The 19,723-nt window shown below is 40.0% G+C and overlaps 1 protein-coding gene across 1 annotated transcript in view; it reads left to right on the top strand.

The window, feature by feature from the left end:
• LOC108678881 (phospholipid-transporting ATPase ABCA3-like) overlaps positions 1-19,723 on the top strand; it is a 41,529-nt gene that overhangs the window by 16,259 nt on the left and 5,547 nt on the right. The window contains exons 10-31 of the mRNA XM_047883071.1: positions 425-675; positions 1,454-1,572; positions 2,094-2,218; positions 2,966-3,321; positions 5,266-5,406; positions 5,897-6,020; positions 6,455-6,609; positions 7,112-7,198; positions 7,522-7,675; positions 8,416-8,541; positions 8,900-9,149; positions 9,676-10,088; positions 10,979-11,020; positions 12,471-12,637; positions 13,121-13,219; positions 14,736-14,801; positions 15,056-15,167; positions 15,544-15,665; positions 15,998-16,163; positions 16,729-16,953; positions 17,301-17,446; positions 17,721-17,808. Coding sequence (XP_047739027.1) covers positions 425-675; positions 1,454-1,572; positions 2,094-2,218; positions 2,966-3,321; positions 5,266-5,406; positions 5,897-6,020; positions 6,455-6,609; positions 7,112-7,198; positions 7,522-7,675; positions 8,416-8,541; positions 8,900-9,149; positions 9,676-10,088; positions 10,979-11,020; positions 12,471-12,637; positions 13,121-13,219; positions 14,736-14,801; positions 15,056-15,167; positions 15,544-15,665; positions 15,998-16,163; positions 16,729-16,953; positions 17,301-17,446; positions 17,721-17,808 — 3,534 coding nt within the window. The remainder of the gene's footprint in view (positions 1-424; positions 676-1,453; positions 1,573-2,093; positions 2,219-2,965; positions 3,322-5,265; positions 5,407-5,896; positions 6,021-6,454; positions 6,610-7,111; positions 7,199-7,521; positions 7,676-8,415; positions 8,542-8,899; positions 9,150-9,675; positions 10,089-10,978; positions 11,021-12,470; positions 12,638-13,120; positions 13,220-14,735; positions 14,802-15,055; positions 15,168-15,543; positions 15,666-15,997; positions 16,164-16,728; positions 16,954-17,300; positions 17,447-17,720; positions 17,809-19,723) is intronic.

The following is a 19,723-nucleotide window of genomic DNA, read 5'->3' on the forward strand; positions in this document are numbered from 1 at the left end:
ATTTGAATTTTCAACTCCTATCAAACGCCTAATTCGCCGAAAATAGAAAGAATAAGAAAATTGTCAAAAAAGAAATACTCTCTGGTCCTCAGTTAAACCTGCATTTGCTTACGACATGCACTCAGGCCGTTACTTGTACTTAGGCCGCTACCTATATGTTCATAAGCGATTTTTATTTGACCACCCCAGGGTTTATCATAATCAGCGATAAAAATAGTACTTTGCGTGACAGTTGCACTACCAATGAGATCTGAAAAGTTAACTTATTAATTCCTAATCAATGGGAAAATTATTTATTGCGTAAACATTGAAGAAGAATTCTCGCAAGACATTAGCGGTAGGTATATAATTTCATGATCAATGTATTGCGTACAGTTATTATAACGTTATTCTATAGTCATATACATGTATATTTCCTTATCAGGCTACTACGACGAAGGCTACCTGCCCCTGCAACACGCCATTGACATGTCCATCGCAGAGCTGTACTCGGGGGGCCAGCGCCCCCCTGCCGTGCAGGTGGAGATGGGACGGATGCCGTACCCCCCCTACACGGATGATAAATACCTGGTGGCTCTGCAGGCGTGGCTGCCTCTCATCCTCTTACTTTCTTACCTATATCCCGCCACCAACATTGTCAAAAATATCGTCCATGAAAAGGAGAAAAAACTCAAGGTGAGTGAAAGAAATAATGGCGTTCACGCACATATAGCTAGAAATAAACTTCCAGAAAAGATTGTTAGATGCGAGAGGGTACAGATAGAAATTAAAGGCCTTCACTTTGCTTATAGAGAGAAATACAATAAAAAAAAATGCTGATGGTTAGATGCGGTAACTTAGTGATAGAATTTACAAGAATTCAAACTCAGATAAAGAGAAAAACACTCAGTTAGAGCCTAGGTATTGTGTTTACGTTAGATTTTGTCCCTCAATTCTTTATTGAGTTAATCTCAGAGACACAGGATATTCAAGCGGTCCTGAAGCCTTTATTTCGACAGCACGTAGCCCGGTCAGCTCTGCATTCAGTATTATTTTCAATAAATTGCATCGAAGCGTTGATAGTACCATGTGATATGAACTATTCATGCGCTTGGCTACAGATTTTTTATTCATAGGTAAGGTTGGTTGAACGCGACTTACTCTGCAATAAGCTGAGTAAAAATGCAGTTGTAACTTGGTGTTCAGAACACATTATTTCTCTAAACTTTATTTATTAAGTGAACATGGACTTATTGCCCGCAAAAAATTTCGATAAGCTGGCTGTTATCAGTTCAGCTATCTTTTCACGCGGAATCGTTATATTTAAAGGAAAAGCAAGTGAATTATTTGTCAATAATTCGGTATAAATCCTTTTATTTGATAATTTTAGTCTCGGAATTTGTTTGTATCGAGTTGAATATAAACATTTGATTGAAATTTGTATTTGTTTAATATCTAATTTGTTTGTTTCCAGGAGTCCATGAAGATGATGGGTCTACCGAACTACCTGCACTGGGCGGCGTGGTTTGTCAAGAGCTTCATATTCCTGCTCATCACGACGCTGCTCATCACCATTCTGCTCTGCACCAAATGGTGAGAGCTTCATATTCCTGCTCATCACGACGCTGCTCATCACTCTTCTGCTCTGCACCAAATGGTGAGAGCTTCATATTCCTGCTCATCACGACGCTGCTCATCACCATTCTGCTCTGCACCAAATGGTGTCTGCTCAAATCAGTTTCAAGGTTGCATTTCCTTAGACTTGCATGGTAATTTGAGGCCGGGCAAGCTTTTTTTCCGACGTGCAGTCTCTTGCCGCGGATTAAATTAATACCTAAAAAATAATGAAAGGTTGCCCTGGTGTTTAAAGAACTTCTCAAACATCGAGCAAGGTTTGCTCCATCGATCAGAATTAAGATGCTTATAACTATGCAGTGCAGCTCTCTTTCATAACAATAAATCTCGTCTATAAATATATATTCATACATATATTATATCAAAATATTGCAAAACATCTATTTTATTCGTGTTTTACTTCATTACTTGCAGGCAAGGACAGGACATAGTCAACAAATTTATTATTTCTCTATATTTTATGGAAATATTCATCGCAGGCAAGGCAGTGGAAGTCTGGCGGTTCTCCACAAGAGCGACCCGTCGCTGGTGCTGGCCTTCCTCTGCGTCTACCTCGTCACCGTGATCAGCTTCTGCTTCCTGCTCTCCACGCTCTTCTCCAGAGGTACTCTCCACGTACGCTTTTTTCTTCGAAGGTGTCCCGGAAGCAAGATTATGCACCTCCCGATTTATTATAGTTCTAACTGAATCTGAGGACAGGGTTGCGTTGACTAAGTTCGTAAGGGATAAGTAAGAGAACGTCTGTCTAGAGAACTTATCTTGAGACGTGGTGGTAATACATGCGAGTTATACTGGTGGGATAAGGCTAAGACGTCGACCGTAAGGTCGGAGTAGCTCTAACGCTTGTTACACTGCGACGTGCTTCTGAGTTACTGGGGCCTTACCAAGGTTCCCAGCCCATTTATAGACTTCAAATCGTATCTCCGTCCACCGGTTTCTTGTCCTCGTCACATGTGCTGTATAAGTTGCCGACTCAGCTAAAAGCTAACTAGGTCCGCTGGTAAACGCATGACGATTTGTATCGACAACCTATTCTCAGACACAGGTGCTCTTGCACAAGTTTTTTTTGTACCCCAGAGTTACATCAGCTTCTGCGCCATTCTCTCTATCAAACGTTTGTATTATTCGCATATGTATTTTTTTAGCTTCGAAATTTCCTTCCCATCCACATTTTGTAATCGGGGGGTATTTTTATAACTGATGGTGTGCTGTTGTTTCATTTGGATATTTTATTGTGTGAGGTATTCTGCGTTGTTCTATCTGGCTGGAGGTTCACACCCAATTATAGGTATAAGTTAGGTCTTTCCAAAATAAGAAAGAAAATGTTAATAAAGATTGTTTATTCGTGCAGCGAACATAGCGGCGACAGTGACAGGATTGCTGTGGATTTTCGCCTATCTTCCTAACGAGTTCCTACGGCCACGCTACGGCTACATCAACGCCCCCTGCAAGCTGGTGCTGTGCTTCTTCTTCAAGATCGCCCTCGGCTACGGCTGCCAGCTCATGTCCATGTTTGAGGGCACGGGTGCGGGTGCCCAGTGGCATCTCCTGTTCGAGGGCGTATCTCCTGACGACCCTCTGACCCTCGGACACGTCATGCTCGTCATGATGCTGGACGCCGTCGTGTACGCGTTGCTCGCTTGGTACATCGAGGCTGTCTTCCCTGGCGAGTTCGGGGTGCCGCAGCCCTGGAACTTCCCCTTCCTGGTCAGACATTCTTTATAATGAGGCGAATATTATTGTAGTATTACTTAAATATATATCAAAGCAAAGGTTAATTTAGTATATTTTGGATGTGTGGCCAAATCTCGGTTGTTGTGAGTTGATAGCATTTTGCGGTTTGGGGTTAAAAGAGAAAAATACGTTGAAGATAATGCATTTCCTACCCAAGTTCGAAATGAGTGCTTGTACCTAAAAAAGAAAAAAATTACAATCGCAATTCTGTACAGTTTCTCATAGTTGACAGTGGAACGCTTTATTTGATAATGATGACATTGCTGACCGTTTTTTTAAAGATGACTTTTACAATGATGGCATTCAAGATAATAATGTAGTTTCTCTTTGTTCTATACTTATTTACGTTTCAATCAACTGCGTACGAAGTACGTGCATCATTTATATTTTTAAGGCGTTGTATTAAAATATGTGACGACTATTGCAGTTTGGCCAGTGGCAATACAACAATTCAGGCAAAGAAGCGAATAACTTTGTCTTTATAAGCCACTGTGTTGTTACAGAGATCCTACATGCTGTTGCAGAGATCTACGTGTTGTTGCATAGATCCTACGTGTTGTTACAGAGATCCTACGTGTTGTTGCATAGATCCTAAGTGTTGTTACAGAGATCCTACGTGTTGTTGCATAGATCCTACGTGTTGTTGCAGAGATCCTACGTGTTACAGAGATCCTACATGCTGTTGCAGAGATCCTACGTGTTACAGAGATCCTACATGCTGTTGCAGAGATCATACATGCTGTTACAAAGATCCTACATGCTGCTACAGAGATCCTACATGCTGTTACAGATATCCTACGTGTTACAGAGATCCTACATGCTGTTACAGAGATTCTACGCGTTACAGAGATCCTACATGCTGTTGCAGAGATTCTAAATGCTGTTACAGAGATCCTACATGCTGTTACAGAAATCATACATGCTGTTACAGAGATTCTACATGCTTGTACAGAGATCATACGTGCTGTTACAGAGATCCTACATGCTGTTACAGAGATCATACATGCTGTTACAGAAATCCTACATGCTGTTGCAGAGATCCTACATGCTGTTACAGAGATCCTACATGCTGTTACAGAGATCCTACATGCTGTTGCAGAGATCTTACATGCTGTTACAGAGATCCTACATGCTGTTACAGAGATCTTACATGTTGTTACAGAGATCCTACGTGTTACAGAGATCCTACATGCTGTTACAGAGATCCTACATGCTGTTACAGAGATCCTACGTTTGTGACAGACATCCTACGTATTGTTGCAGGGATCCTACATGCTGTTACAGAAAACCTACATGCTGTTACAGAGATCCTACATGCTGTTACAGAGATCCTACATGCTATTACAGAGATCCTATATGCTGTTACAGAGAACCTACATGCTGTTACAGAGAACCTACATGCTGTTACAGAGAACCTACATGCTGTTACAGAGATCCTACGTGCTACAGAGATCCAACCTATTGTTACAGAGACCCTACATGCTGTTACAGAGATCCTACATGTTGTTACAGAGATCCTACATGCTGGTACGGAGACCCTACGTGTTACAGAGATCCTACGTATTGTTACAGAGATCCTACATGCTGTTACAGAGAACCTACATGCTGTTACAGAGATCCTACGTGTTACAGAGATCCTACGTGTTACAGAGGACCTACGTGTTACAGAGGTCCTACGTGTTACAGAGGTCCTACGTGTTACAGAGATCCTACGTGTTACAGATATCTTACGTGTTACAGAGATCCTACATGTACAGAGATCCTACATGTTACAGAGATCCTACGTGTTACAGAGATCCTACATGTTACAGAGATCCTACGTGTTACAGAGATCCTACATGTACAGAGATCCTACATGTACAGAGATCCTACATGTTACAGAGATCCTACGTATTACAGAGATCCTACATGTTACAGAGATCCTACTGGTTGGGGGCGGATGTCCCGTCGATGGTGCCGCCGCCCAGCGCCCGAGCCGAGGATTTACCGGACCCTGATTTCTTCGAGCCTGATCCTGTGGGACAGCAGATAGGAATCAGGATCAAGGGACTCACCAAGGTGTGTTTACAAGCTGTTATTGGTTCACGTTCCCATTTATAATAATTTCAATAAACTCCGAATTAACTCGGTGCAACTACCAACCCCTTGTCGGCAAGTGTTTCTTGCGTTGAAACGAGCTGTGTTCTCATTATCATAACATAGCGAAATACTGGAATATTAATTTTTAAATCTGGCTTCGGGGCCAGGTGCTGTTCCGTGGTAAGAAATCCGAAATAATTTTCTTAGACAAGCAATAATCTGTTTCTAAAAAGGGATATTTATGAATATAATTATATAATTTATATTTATAATATAAATTATATAGTTATATTAATATTATATATTATAATTATATATATAAATATATTATTATATATTTATATAATATTATGAATATAATTATATTCATTATATTAAATATATTCATTATATAATATAATAATATAATATAATATTATATTATTATATTAATAGATATTCGAGCGCCAACCACGTATCTTGGCCACAGGTGTTCAAGCGCGGCAACAAAGTTGCGGTCAACAAGATGAACTTGAACATGTACAACAACCAGATGACCGTCCTGCTGGGGCACAACGGGGCCGGCAAGACCACCACCATGTCCATGCTAACTGGTCTGTTCATTTCATATATTTAGGCCTATTAACATGATTAAAATAGTATTAATTTTAACACTATTATAAATAATAATTTCAATACCCAAGTTTCACAACGGCAGCAATTCCCGGATATTCACTCTGGCTTGGCTTGTTTCTATAAATTCTTGCAGCTCCCAGTTTTTTTTCGTTTAAGAAGCACAGACCGTTCAAAATATGGGCAAATTCTGCAAACGACTTTTGTATGACCGAATATTCTTGTAGGTGAACAAAATCTCTCCATTACAGGTTTATTTTGCTCCATAATTTCTTTGTCTTTAAGTACAGTCTCAGATTTAAAATAGCAAATTCTATTATCAGTGGCCAAAATGGCGTATTCAGGACATCTACTATTAGTCAAAATTTGCCTATTAAACTATGATATTTTAATGAATATGACCTCTTTTGATCAGGTCTGTTCCCGCCGAGCAGCGGGACTGCGGTGGTGAACGGCTACGACATCGTCAAGGAGATGGCAGAGGTGCGGCGCTCCATAGGCATCTGTCCCCAGCACGACGTGCTCTTCGACGAGCTCACCGTCAGCGAACACATACAGTTCTTCTCCATTGTGAGCATCTTCTTGTTGATGTTTTGACGAAGATGGTGCTGAGCTGTGTGTGATTTTGTTAGTGAATTGTTAGTACACATATCCATTCTTTTTTATTGTTAGCATTTTTGCTTCGTTGATGTTTAGACATATATTTTGCTGTGTGATTGAGAGCACCACGAAGCTGCTCAGTACTCACGAACTTGCCCACAAGAGATGTTTACTAAAAGAAACTCTCACCAATAGTTTTCAGTTGCTTCATTTACATTTGTCTCCAATCTCTTGTGTGCTAGCTGGCCAAAATTAATTTTTTTTTCATTCGTATTAAAAGATCTCTACAGCCAGGGCTTTACGCTCACAATACTGATTTAACCTCCTCTTAAAATAATGTATCATGAATTTTGGTAAACTAAAGATCGTAAATCTTGCAAGAAGAGAGCGTATCTAGAATGTTAGTGAAATGATTAGTGTACATAAGAAACAAAAGTCGTAGCTATTATAATTCATTGTGTTTCTTGCGCAGCTAAAAGGTCTTCCACGGGCGGATGTCGAAGCCGAGGTTCAGTCCATCGTCACCGCACTTAAACTCAAAGATAAAGTACACGCGCAGGTGAGCAGACATATTTTGAACATTAATCATTACTTGATTGTTATCTTGTGTGATCATTATTTGGTTACTCTTCTTATTGCTCAGAGAGTCTATAGTTCTGGCTGCACGCGAATGCCGCTACTTCATAATGTAAATTAAATATACCGACGCAGAATTTTTGAAACTCTAAAGTTTTTTACTCTACTTCGATATTAATTCATTAAATGATTATTTCATTCGTGTTCTTTCATTGATTATTTCATTAGTGTTCTTTCATCTTCATAAATTAGGTTAATCAGGAAATCCTGATGTTGAAATTTTTATATTATAATTCTTATGCTCAGTCGTACACGCTGTCTGGGGGCATGAAGCGCAAGTTGTCGGTGGGCATCGCACTGTGCGCGGGCAGCAAGGTCGTCATCCTAGACGAGCCTACGAGTGGCATGGACCCTGGGGCACGGCGCCTCATATGGGACCTCCTCCAGAAGGCCAAACAAGGTCATATTCATACTTATTATTCTCTTCACTATTCTCTTCACTACCTATTTATATTATTCTATACTCGTATAATATTGGCGGCGTTGATTAATAGGCCTTATGTGACCTGTTGCCGATTAATTTCGGTGAATTATTATAGTCTTCACTACTTATAATATTGTATACTCGTATAATAGTGTCGGCGTTTATTAATAGGCTTTATGTGGCCTGTTGCTGATCAATTTTAGCGAATTGTTCACAGGAGAAAGAAAAAACTGGTCTTTTAACCAGATTTTTTTCAGAACTGATGTTGGTTCGAGATTGTTCAGTGTGGTAATACTGCTATACAAGGGTCTGGTAGGAAGGTTTATTCGAAATATCTCAGAGAAGCTTCAGTATATTTAGATTGCGTTTGAGTATCAGGAACCGGTAGGAAATGTTCAAAATAACCCGTCAGAGTGACAAATTTATAGGACTTTGTGACCATTATTATTATTATTTATTATGATTAATATTATGGGCATTGAATATATGATATATTATTGTTGAAAGATGACTAGAATAATATGATTGTGCTTGGAAGAGGCCGCACTTTAATGCTGACGACGCGTGTCATGTTGGGGGCCGACCTGCTGTAGGACCGGCCTTTATGATAATAATTATAACAAATATAAAGTATAAAAAGTATATATTATTGTTGTCAGGGTATGACTAGATTATTATTATTATTATTTGTTATCACAGAGTTAGTCTTGTAACAGGCCGCACTTTATTGCTGACAACGCACTTCATGGAGGAGGCCGACCTGCTGGGGGACCGCATCGCCATCATGGCGCTCGGTGTGGTCCAGTGCTGCGGGTCTTCCATGTTCCTTAAGAAGAGATATGGTAATCACGGTCATTGATTATAGCTTACTATTATATGGTTGATTATAATTAGGGTTTATTATATGACAACTTCATGAAATTCCTGGTAATGAAGTGTCTATCCATTTACTCCTTTGATCCTAACTCCATGAAATTCATCGTGCCGGAGAAAAATTCAACTTAGTTGCAATATTGTACATACGGATATAATGCGTAATACTTAGTTCCAATACAGTACTGTACTTTACAATACTGTATTTGTAATAACTACAAGATGAATTGCTGGAAAGCATAAACTGCATAATGTTAACATGTTGGGAAAAACCTTATATCATTTACTACTGGATGAGATGTTTATATGTTGCTGTGACGTGTCCAGGTAGCGGGTATCATTTGGTGCTGGTGAAGCAAGAGTCGTGCGACGTGGCCGCCGTCACGGCCACCATCCAGAAGTACATCAAAGACGCGCGCGTTGACCAGAACCACGGCGCCGAACTTTCTTACGTTCTGCCCAACGAAGATGTCGCTAAGTTCGAGCAACTTTTCAATGAGCTCGAGCAACGGCGTGAAGAACTCAAAGTTTCAAGCTATGGAGCTAGCCAAACTACCATGGATGAGGTTTTCTTGAGGTGAACATACATACTTTAAATGTATAATGTTTTCGAAGAGTATAATACCGTACACCGTTAAGTGATGGAATAATTAAGCTGTGATTAGGTAATGTTGGCCTGTCGCCGATACTTTCCCGTCCTCGACCTGGCCTATTTCGATCAGAACTTTCACTAGCAATTGCGGGTCTCGAACCCACAAATTGATGCTCCAATCTTGGTGATCTAAATCACTGGGCCAGTGTGCGCGTAGAAATGTTGCTTTAGGGACGCATGAAATTCTGTCGAGGACAGCCGAACGTGCAGACTAAGACGATTTTTTTCTATATTAGTTTGGAATGTTGATTTACTCTTGCTTATATGAAAACAATGCACACATTAAAAATGAGCCAAATGTTGGGAAGGACTCTCAAGATGATGAATTAATTCTGAGTACTGAAGCAGATATGTTGACAAACTTGCCTTATCTTCTGATAACATTGACGATCCTTGATGCCTCTTTACAATAGATAATTTATTTCATATTTATATTTTATATCCATGGAAGGGTTGGGGAGAACGCTGAACAACGTGAACAGCTTCGTCAGTACAGCGCAGAGGCCGCAGCAACCAACCGCCCCACTGCCTCCTCAGCCAAGCCTCACCATTTCAACGACGCCTCGTCTTCCCCGCTCTCCTCAATCAACGGGGCAATTTTAAACGCAGAAACTCAAGATAAAAGCCAACTCAACGGAGCTATTTTGAATGCAGCGTCTGAACCTGGTCGAGCCCGTGGCAAGCAGCACGCGAGAACGGGTTCATCCGTGTCCGTTAACAGCATGAAAATGCAGCTCATGCGCGAGATCGAGGAGCAAGCGGCCCGCGACATCGCCATGAAGCCCGAAAAAGGGCTTCTGCTTCAGCCCCAGCCCACTGATGACTTTGAGGAAGCATATGAGGCTTCGGACACTCGTGCTGGTGGTGAGTTACCTGAACTTTATACTGCATCGTTATGGCTTTGACGTTGTTTGTGTTGATTTTTCTTTCTCTTTAATGCGACCTGTCGAAGAGATCAAGCGTTGTATCTTGCGGAAAGCTTGCCTCATATATATACGCGCGTTATTTAAAATACGATAACACGTTCTCTGCACGTTGTTTGCTGTAATCGAAATTTGAAATTCATTGTTTTGTAACTCCCTTGTTGCCGAATTCTTAATGTATTTCCCAAAATTTTAACGTAATATATAGGGAAACATAAACATCAAAATAGAACTCAGCTCAGATGGCTATAATTCAGTGGAAAATATTTGCGTGCGTGGTGAATGTAAGTCATTAGAGTTCTGTGAGTCATGACATGTATAAGAATATCTGTATTGGTCTCAACGGAGAGATCCCTCCTGGGAAAGCCTGCTTTAACCCCTAGCAAATGTTTAAACGTATTACCGAATTTACCACCGTGATCGCTTCTGAATGTGCACTCTGTCCAATTTATATTTAGTCTTTTATTCAATAGTTTTATCCCTTAACTGTAAACATATTGTTAACATTCCCTAAAATTATATATAACATAATATAATAATATTATATTATATAATAATATTATGTTATATTACATGAGTTTCAATTTATATATTATATAATATATAATATAATAGTATAATATTCCCATCCTCTCGCCTAAAATCTGTACTTATTTGTTTTACATGTATTGCGTTTGTGTTTATATATATTTCAAATAGCAATCCTACACTCCTAACTTTTTCAAGGCACGAATATTGTTATTTGCCCCCTCCTGTCAGCCCACAAAGCAGCATTTGTGTCGAGCATGTCAGCACCGCCACTAAAGTGTCCCGCATTCTTCACATCAACAGGGCGAGCCTCGGCAAGCGCAACGGTTTTGCAGAAAGTTCTGGGTAGATATTTTTATTTTATTTTTTACAAGTTCAGTTAATTATAAGATACTGGCGGTAATTATCACTCTGCTAGGCCATGTGTTTTTCTTGCTAGCTCATATTTATTTCTATTTTCCTCTGCCGGCCATAACATTTGTGTCTGTCACAGAGTGGACAATCTTCGTTAAGTATCTTTCCGTTTACTTACCAGTTATCTTTTAGATGCATATTCTAAGTTACATGCGTATACCAGTAGTACTTAACTTGCATACTCTTATACCAGTTTACATATTCTTACACGAGTATAAACCAGTCACTTACATATACATATACCAGTCACATGTATATACATATACCAGTTACATGTATATACATATACCAGTTACTTATACGTATATCCATATGCCAGTCACTTACATATATGTACATATACCAGTTACTTACATATACGTATGTACATACATGTATACCAGTCACACACATTGTTCATAAAGCAGTACATGCACATTCGTCTACTACTTACATACAATATAAGTCATATACCAGTCACACACATTGTTCATAAAGCAGTACATGCACATTCGTCTACTTCTTATATACAATATAATTCATATACCAGTTACACACGTATATATGGCCGCCACGTAACCTGCCGAGAACTTCACTCTTAATGCTAACATTACAAACATGTTTATGGGGATAATGGGGCAGGGTTTAGGGCAGCGTGCGGGACGTGTTTACTTCATCTAATAATGATTTTTATCTAATTTTTTTATCCTGCTTAAATGCCCTTGCATGCTATTGTATTTTGATTATATGTTGCACTTTCCGTTTTCTCTTTCCCCGGCCATTTCAGTATTTTCAGAATAGCCATAGTAACTCTGATCAATTTATGCATGGTTTTCAAATCCTCTACCTCTAAGACTATTTAATATTTTTCTAACGTTTTCATATAAAAATTGTGATAACCTCGATTTTCAATTTAGAATTCAATATTATGCTGAAAAACTTCCCAGTGTGCACTGCGCTCATCAACCAAAATAACATATTTCTTTAAACTTTTTTAGATATTTTCTAGAATTGGAAGCACGTTATTATTGCAGCTTTTAATCAATTAATGCATCACAAAAATGAATGAACATATATAAATGCATATATCACCGGCAATTGGCTTGTTTGATGAATTGGCCGAGAAAAGTTTTCAATTGTTTGAGGTAGGTAGAACGTGAGTATTTTATCCTGGATGAATTACCTAAGTCAAGTTCTAAGTTGTTTGTGGTAAAATCAACCTTTTGCCGGGTCAAACAAAGTTACGAGGACTTTAACGATGGCAAAGTCTTCGTCATTATTCTTAATTTCTCAATGAGTGACAAAATCTGACTCATTTCTGTAAAGTAATAATCCTATTAATAAATTGTAAAGAGTGATTAATATCCCCGTAAATACTGATATTCCGGACGCGGTTGAGCAGCGGCCGCTGCGAGCGCCTCGAGCGTCACGGGCGCGTCAGACAAGAGGAGACGACGCGTGCCACTGCGACGTAATGCTGGACTACGTCTGCTGCTGCAGCACTTCTGGGCCATGCTTGTGAAGAAGACCTTATATGTTGTCAGGAACAGGGTTATCTCCGTCATACAGGCGAGATATTATAGTGTATAGAATATACAAGACCTTATATGTCATCAGGAACAGAGTTATCTCCGTCATACAGGCGAGATATTACAGTGTATAGAATATACAAGACCTTATATGTCATCAGGAACAGAGTTATCTCCATCATACAGGCGAGATATTATAGCGTATAGAACATAAGACCTTATATGTCGTCAGGAACAGAGTTATCTCCGTCATACAGGCGAGATATTTAAGTATGTGAAGTTGAATTTTTTGAGAGTATTTCAGGTTGGATTAAATGTTTATAGTTCTTTGGCAGAGCCAGCGTTTAGTATCATTTGCCGCTTCTGTTTAGCTGGAGCTCAACAGCGCATGTAAAGTTGGACTAAGTCTTACCATATCAAGGAATGCACTTATCCCTTAACTATACGGCGCTTCATTACCCCGCTACCAGGCTGCGAGGTAATGAAAAAGAAAATTACAAACAATAAAACCCCCGCGTTACAGATGATGATCCCCGTGGTGTTCCTGATCCTGGCCATCCTGATCATCCGCACGCTGCCCGGGGCCATCGACAGCCCCCCTCCTCTCAGGGCGTCGCTCCAGGTGACACGTTATACATAATAGGATAAGCGTTAATATGATAAGAAGCTTAATATAATAAGAATGTTAATATTATAAGTAGGTTAATATTAAGGACTTTAATGATAAGGAGCTCATTATGATATATGATATGAAGCTTATTATGATAAGAAGGGTAATATGATGAGAAGGTTAATATGATAAGTAGGTTAATATGACAGTAAGAACATTATAATAAGAAACCTACTATGATATGAAGGTTAATATAATAAAATTGAAACATGTTATTATAAAAAGAAATGTAAATTTCTTGACCTTTCAATAGGTAAGCGTTGGACTGAGAAAGTTAAATACAGCGGCTGTAATTTGTTCAATTTGCGTATACTTTAATGACTAAATAAGTAGTGTTAATTTTTTCAATTTGCGTATATTTTAATGACGAAATAAGTAGTGTTAATTTGTTCAATTCGCGGATATTTTAATGACGAAATAAGTAGTGTTAATTTGTTCAATTTGCGGATATTTTAATGACGAAATAAGTAGTGTTAATTTGTTCAATTTGCGTATATTTTAATGACTAAATAAGTAGTGTTAATTTGTTCAATTTGCGGATATTTTAATGACGAAATAAGTAGTGTTAAGTCTGTCTCTTATACACATCTAGATGTGTATAAGAGACAGCTTGAACGATATCTAGCCTGCCGTGTTAAGTCCGTCTTCCTTTTTGAGACCTTTACGATTTTGATGATAGTAATCCTTCGTACAATTTCTTCACTCTGTGGATGTCGCTGCCTACAAGATAAATTTTCATCTGTAATCAAGTTTTCTCAATTAAGAAGCACCGACATTCGTCGTTTTCCTTTCTTGAGATTAGGCCAAGCCTAGTAGCGGAAGTTAAAAAGAACCACGGTCAAGCCCCAGCTCTGTTAGCACTCACACTGATATCATACGGAAATTAATTGCGTTTGACCATTTTTTCTACGAATCAGTTATTGGGCTTCACTCAATTCTGTACCTATTTTTAGCATTGTTGCTGAAACAAATCTGACACGTGGCATGTACGGACACAAGAAAATTGCGGGAAGCGAAATAATGTGATGGAATAGTGGCTCGACTTGAATACCTATCTCAATGTAATGAATGATATCGATGATTGAATAATTAGAAAAAACCGTTAGACAAAAGTAAAACGAAAGACATGCGGCATTTTTCCGAAATAATGCATTAAATNATACGCACCATCAACCATCCTCTGCCACGCACTGATACAGATAAGGTACGTCACCATACGCACCATCAACCATCCTCTGCCACGCACTGATACAGATAAGGTACGTCACCATACGCACCATCAACCATCCTCTGCCACGCACTGATACAGATAAGGTACGTCACTATACGCACCATCAACCATCCTCTGCCACGCACTGATACAGATAAGGTACGTCACCATACGCACCATCAACCATCCTCTGCCTCGCACTGACACAGATAAGGTACGTCACCATACGCACCATCAACCATCTTCTGCCACGCACAGACACAGATAAGGTATGTCACCATACGCACCATCAACCATCCTCTGCCACGCACTGATACAGATAAGGTATGTCACCATACGCACCATCAACCATCCCCCTGACAGTGATACGTTACTTCAATATGGAATAGTTGAACCGACGTAAATAGTTCAATTGTTGTAGTTTTATTTCTTCTTTAACAGTCATAGCTGTAACTCCATTCCTCTAATTTCTCGTTATGCAAACAATAGTTGTATATTTTTTACTATAACTTGCGGTTTACTAAATAAATAATTTCAAAACTCATTACGAATTATAATGAGAGCTGCAATTGTCGCAGCTGACGCAAGACTCGCGCCAGAACTTGGGTTTCAACATCGGCTTCAACCTGGCGTTCAGTTTATCCTTCCTCTCAGGCTCGCTGGTCATGTTCCTCATCAGGGAGAGAAGCAGTGAGTTGATTAGTGCCGTATGATTATTATTATATTGGATGATTATGATGATGAAAGTGTCGTTCTCTTAACTTCATCGTACGTTATAAGCACTTAGCAGAGAGAAACTATCAGCTGAGTATTATTGTATAATTTTTAAATATTAGCTGTCAGCAGATTACTATTGTATAATTGTTGTATTGTATAAATATTATAGATATGATGTTTGCCCCGATGTTTCAACATACTTGTATGTTGTGCGCATTGACTCCGTTTATACATTACCCAATGCTTACCTGAAGAATTCATAATTTTTGTTTTAAACATTAATATAGGTTTCAGTAAAATGTAATATTTAATATTCTAGTTGTGACGTAGGAATGTGACCTGTTATTAGGTAACGCGAAGCACCTGCAGTTCGTGAGCGGCGTTAACTTCGTCACGTATTGGCTGGCTACGGCCATCGTCGACTTCTGTATCTACCTCGTCCCTTACGTCCTCATCGTCGTGTGTCTCAAGGTGACGTGTGTGTGCAATGGTCCGCACTTAGGGAGATCTTTCTGTTCGCCCTCTATAAAATATTTATACAATATGTAATATAATATAATATATACTAATATGATATAATATTGTATAATATGATTTAATATTGTATAGGTAATACAATATAATGGCAATATTGTGGTGTCAGCTTTGACCAGTCTTCGTCGGCCTGTTACCGATACTTAACCATAACCACCCGCCCACCACGTTCATAGAGCTCAACCTAAAATTTTAGCCTTTTTTGTGATTTTGCTTCTAGTCGCACAAATTGAATGCGTTTACTAATTTTGTTCTGTACAATTGTTCAGGTATTCAACGAAGAAGGCATGCGGGAGCCCAGTCAGCTTGGGCTGATCTTCCTGGTGCTGGTGCTGTACTCGTGGGCGATGGCTCCTCTCATGTACCTCGCGTCCTTCTTCTTCACGGTGCCTTCGTCAGGCTTCACAAGGATGAGCATCCTTAACGTCTTCATTGGTACGTTACAGTGGCATTAATATTAATTCGTTCAAGTGCGCGTAGCGGCTTCACTACACGTAGTGGCCAAGGTATGCGTAGCGACCTAAGTAAGCGTAGCATTGGCGGGTTCAGCTGAAAAAACCCCTCAGTGATTGGCTGACGGAGTAACGAACTATTGATAGTACGGCCGTCGAACGTTTGTATATCTTTTGCTTGATTATTTTGTTTATTAAGCGTGGTCCGTCTTGTTAATGTGTTGCGGATGTTGAATATATTTTAGTTTGAGTGGCATGTTATATAGAGCCTCGTATTATGAGCGTCACATGTCCTATATTATGTAAATTCGAAGGCAGGTCTTCCTTTTCTTACGTTATTCGTCAAGTTTGCAGCGCATCCTTACCAGTGATGTTTATCAAGCTTGATGCATTTTCTTTTCATTGTATGTGTTTGGTCCCTTGTAATCTTTAATTTATTGTAACTACTTATCTGTTTTGCTTGGTGTCTTCATGTTCACTATTTTTGAAAGCACAGCTTCTTTAAGAAGTTGGATCCCAAGCCTGAAAATGGCATCACTTTTGTTCAGGCATGGCGACTCTGATCACGGTGACGATGCTCCGTATCCCGGACTTGGAACTGAAACACGTCGCCGACATTCTTGAGTGGGTCTTCCTGCTCCTGCCTCCGTACGCCCTGGCGTCCGCACTCACGGATCTCTACGCCAACTTCCGCTCCCGGCAAATCTGTGACTGGGAACCCATCGAACTGTCGTGCAGCTTCGGCAGCGTTTTCGCCAACCCCTGCTGCAAGAGTGAGTTTGTGCCGTGAATATTTGTATGTTCGCTCATGCCGTGGACCTTCTTACTCAAGAGGCAACCAACGATGAAACAAATTTGAACGAAATCAACTCGTTTTCAACGTTGTTCAACGTTATTTGCTTGAATATGCTCGCTCATTAACGAGTGAGATTTTATTCAGATTTTTTCTCGCTGAAGATTTTATTCAGCTTTAACGTACATGATTTTACAGCCGCTCGAAAGTTCCATCTTTTTTGTTTGTGAATCTCGTGGAATGCGGACCACTAGTGAAGATCAGCTAAAAGATATTCTCATTGGTTTAAATAGAACTTTTCAAGTCTTTATTGCCAATAATTTGCAGACAACGGAAACTGCGGTGACTTCGGCTGCGTGGAGTGGCAGAAGGACATGGTTGCGTGGGACAAACTCGGCATCGGACGAATGCTCTTCTTCCTCACCATCGAAGGATTCATCTTCTATACACTGATTGCTCTAGTGGAACTCAAGGTGAGAATTATTCATATATCTGTTAGAAGAATGAGTGAGAACTCTTAGGCTTACATTTATTTCAAATGTATAGACCTTGATAATATTTCCTTTCTCCTAGGGTACATTTGAATAAAGACTCCGTTTTTAGTATTAAAAATATGGCCGAGAGTCACAATTTTCTGTAAAATTTTCTCTGTGATTATTAGGGCTTTGCACTAATATAATAAAACACTAAAAAATTTTTTGAGCCTCCCTAGATAAATAAGGCTACTACATTAACTTTTGCTTCCAGGTTTTCCAGTCGGCTCAGTATTTTATGGCCAAAATGAAACGGAAGATTATCAATGGAAACTCAACATTCGCGTATTCCGGGTCGTCAAGTGAGTATATATAATATATTCAGAAAATTTAAAGCAAAACCTGTTACAATCGAGCTAATTTAATTAATAGTTTTTATATTGATTGTTATTGTGCAGGTTTACGTGTTCTTATTAACTTTATTTTTATTGAAAACAAATGTAAAACATTCTTTATGAAAACTCAAGAGCGCATTATAAATATTCAATTTTGAATATTACTTGAATTATTACCTCTGACTTCATGCATACACTTCCTTGAATTGTGTTCTTTTTTACTGTTGAATTTGCAGCAGATTTGCGCAGTCGAGGATACTGAGCTAGAACAAGAAGTTATGCTTGCTATTCTATGTATAAACATTAATTAGGCACTTCCCAATATATGACAACAGAGGCTTTGTTTTTGTTTGACGGCGATAAATTGCTGTGTGGTCGGGCTTGTGGCACCAGAACCTGTTAGCTTAGCAAGTGCTCCCTAGCGAATCGAAGTGTGGTGTGCTGTGTGTGCTGGGCTAAATTTCCATCTTCGAAGAACAGACTGGGAGGCCATTGGGTACGAACTCCTCGAAATTGACTGGAGATCTGAGTTCCTGGAATTAAACGCCGAAACAATGTACAACAAACTATGCGAAGTATTACTGCAGGTATGCGTGCGTCACAAACCGGAAAAAACGACCCCCAAACGCCACATAATTCCGAGGGACAGACGGATCCTTATGAGAAAACGAGCGAGCTTGAACAACCAGATAACGGCTGCCTCCGGGAATATAGAGAGGCAGAGGCTGGAACATCTAAAGGTTAAAATTAAGGAAACTGAACGACAGTTGCAGGACTCACACGAGGCCGAGCAACAAATTGCAGAGGCGCAAGCGGTATCTGCAATTCGAGAGAATCCCAAATATTTGTACAACTATGCCCGGTCAAAGGCCAAAATCAGAGCCTCAGTGGGGCCTCTGAAAAATAATGATGTCCTTGTTGGAGACGACAAGGGCATGTGCAAACTTCTGGGAGCTCAATTTGAAAAAGTATTCAGCGAACCCCGATACTCAAGGCAGGAGAACGAAATTGGAGTCATTCAAGAACTTCCAGGGGATCGGGAGCTGACGAGCATTGAGTTTGAAACGCCGGATCTAGAGAGGAGTATCCAAGAATTATCTACGTATTCGGCTCCCGGGCCGGATGGAGTCCCTGCAGTATTACTGAAAAGATGTGTCGGTGCACTAAAGGTTCCTCTGACTTTGCTCTGGAAAACATCATTGAGAGAAGGAAATGTCCCAAGTGACCTTAAATTAGGGCTAATTACCCCTATCTACAAAGGAGGCGCAAGAGACAAACCCCAAAATTACAGGCCGGTTACATTAACATCACACGTAATCAAAGTATTTGAGAATTTTGTTGCCAGAAGGTTGGTGCAGTACATGGAAGACGCTGACCTTTTCAACAGAAGGCAACACGGTTTTAGACGAAATCGTTCCTGTTTGTCTCAGTTACGGGAGCATCACCACCAAATCCTAGCCATGCTGGAGGAGGGGGCCGGGGTGGACGTGGTGTATTTGGACTTCGCGAAAGCGTTTGACAAAGTCGACCATGGGGTGCTCTTCAGAAAATTAAGACTGCTGGGAGTCGGAGGTGAATTGCTGGCATGGATCCACAGCTTCCTAACAGAAAGACTACAAATACCTGGCACCTGACAACTCGGAAATCGAAGAGAAGCGACTCGTTCGCGATCTAGGAGTGTTGATGAACAATCAGGTCAATTTTGGTGATCACATACCGGCAATTACCGCAAAAGGTAGACGACAGATGGGTGGATCTGGCGGACGTTCAGAACGAGAGAAGCGGAACCGATTATCACACTCTTCAGAGCCCTTGTAATACCTATCCTTGAATACTGCTGCCAGCTCTGGACTCCGTTCACACTAGGCGCAATACGGCAACT

Source organism: Hyalella azteca, unplaced genomic scaffold (genome assembly GCF_000764305.2).
Source record: "Hyalella azteca isolate HAZT.00-mixed unplaced genomic scaffold, Hazt_2.0.2 contig11923, whole genome shotgun sequence".
Taxonomy (NCBI): Eukaryota; Metazoa; Arthropoda; class Malacostraca; order Amphipoda; family Hyalellidae; genus Hyalella; species Hyalella azteca.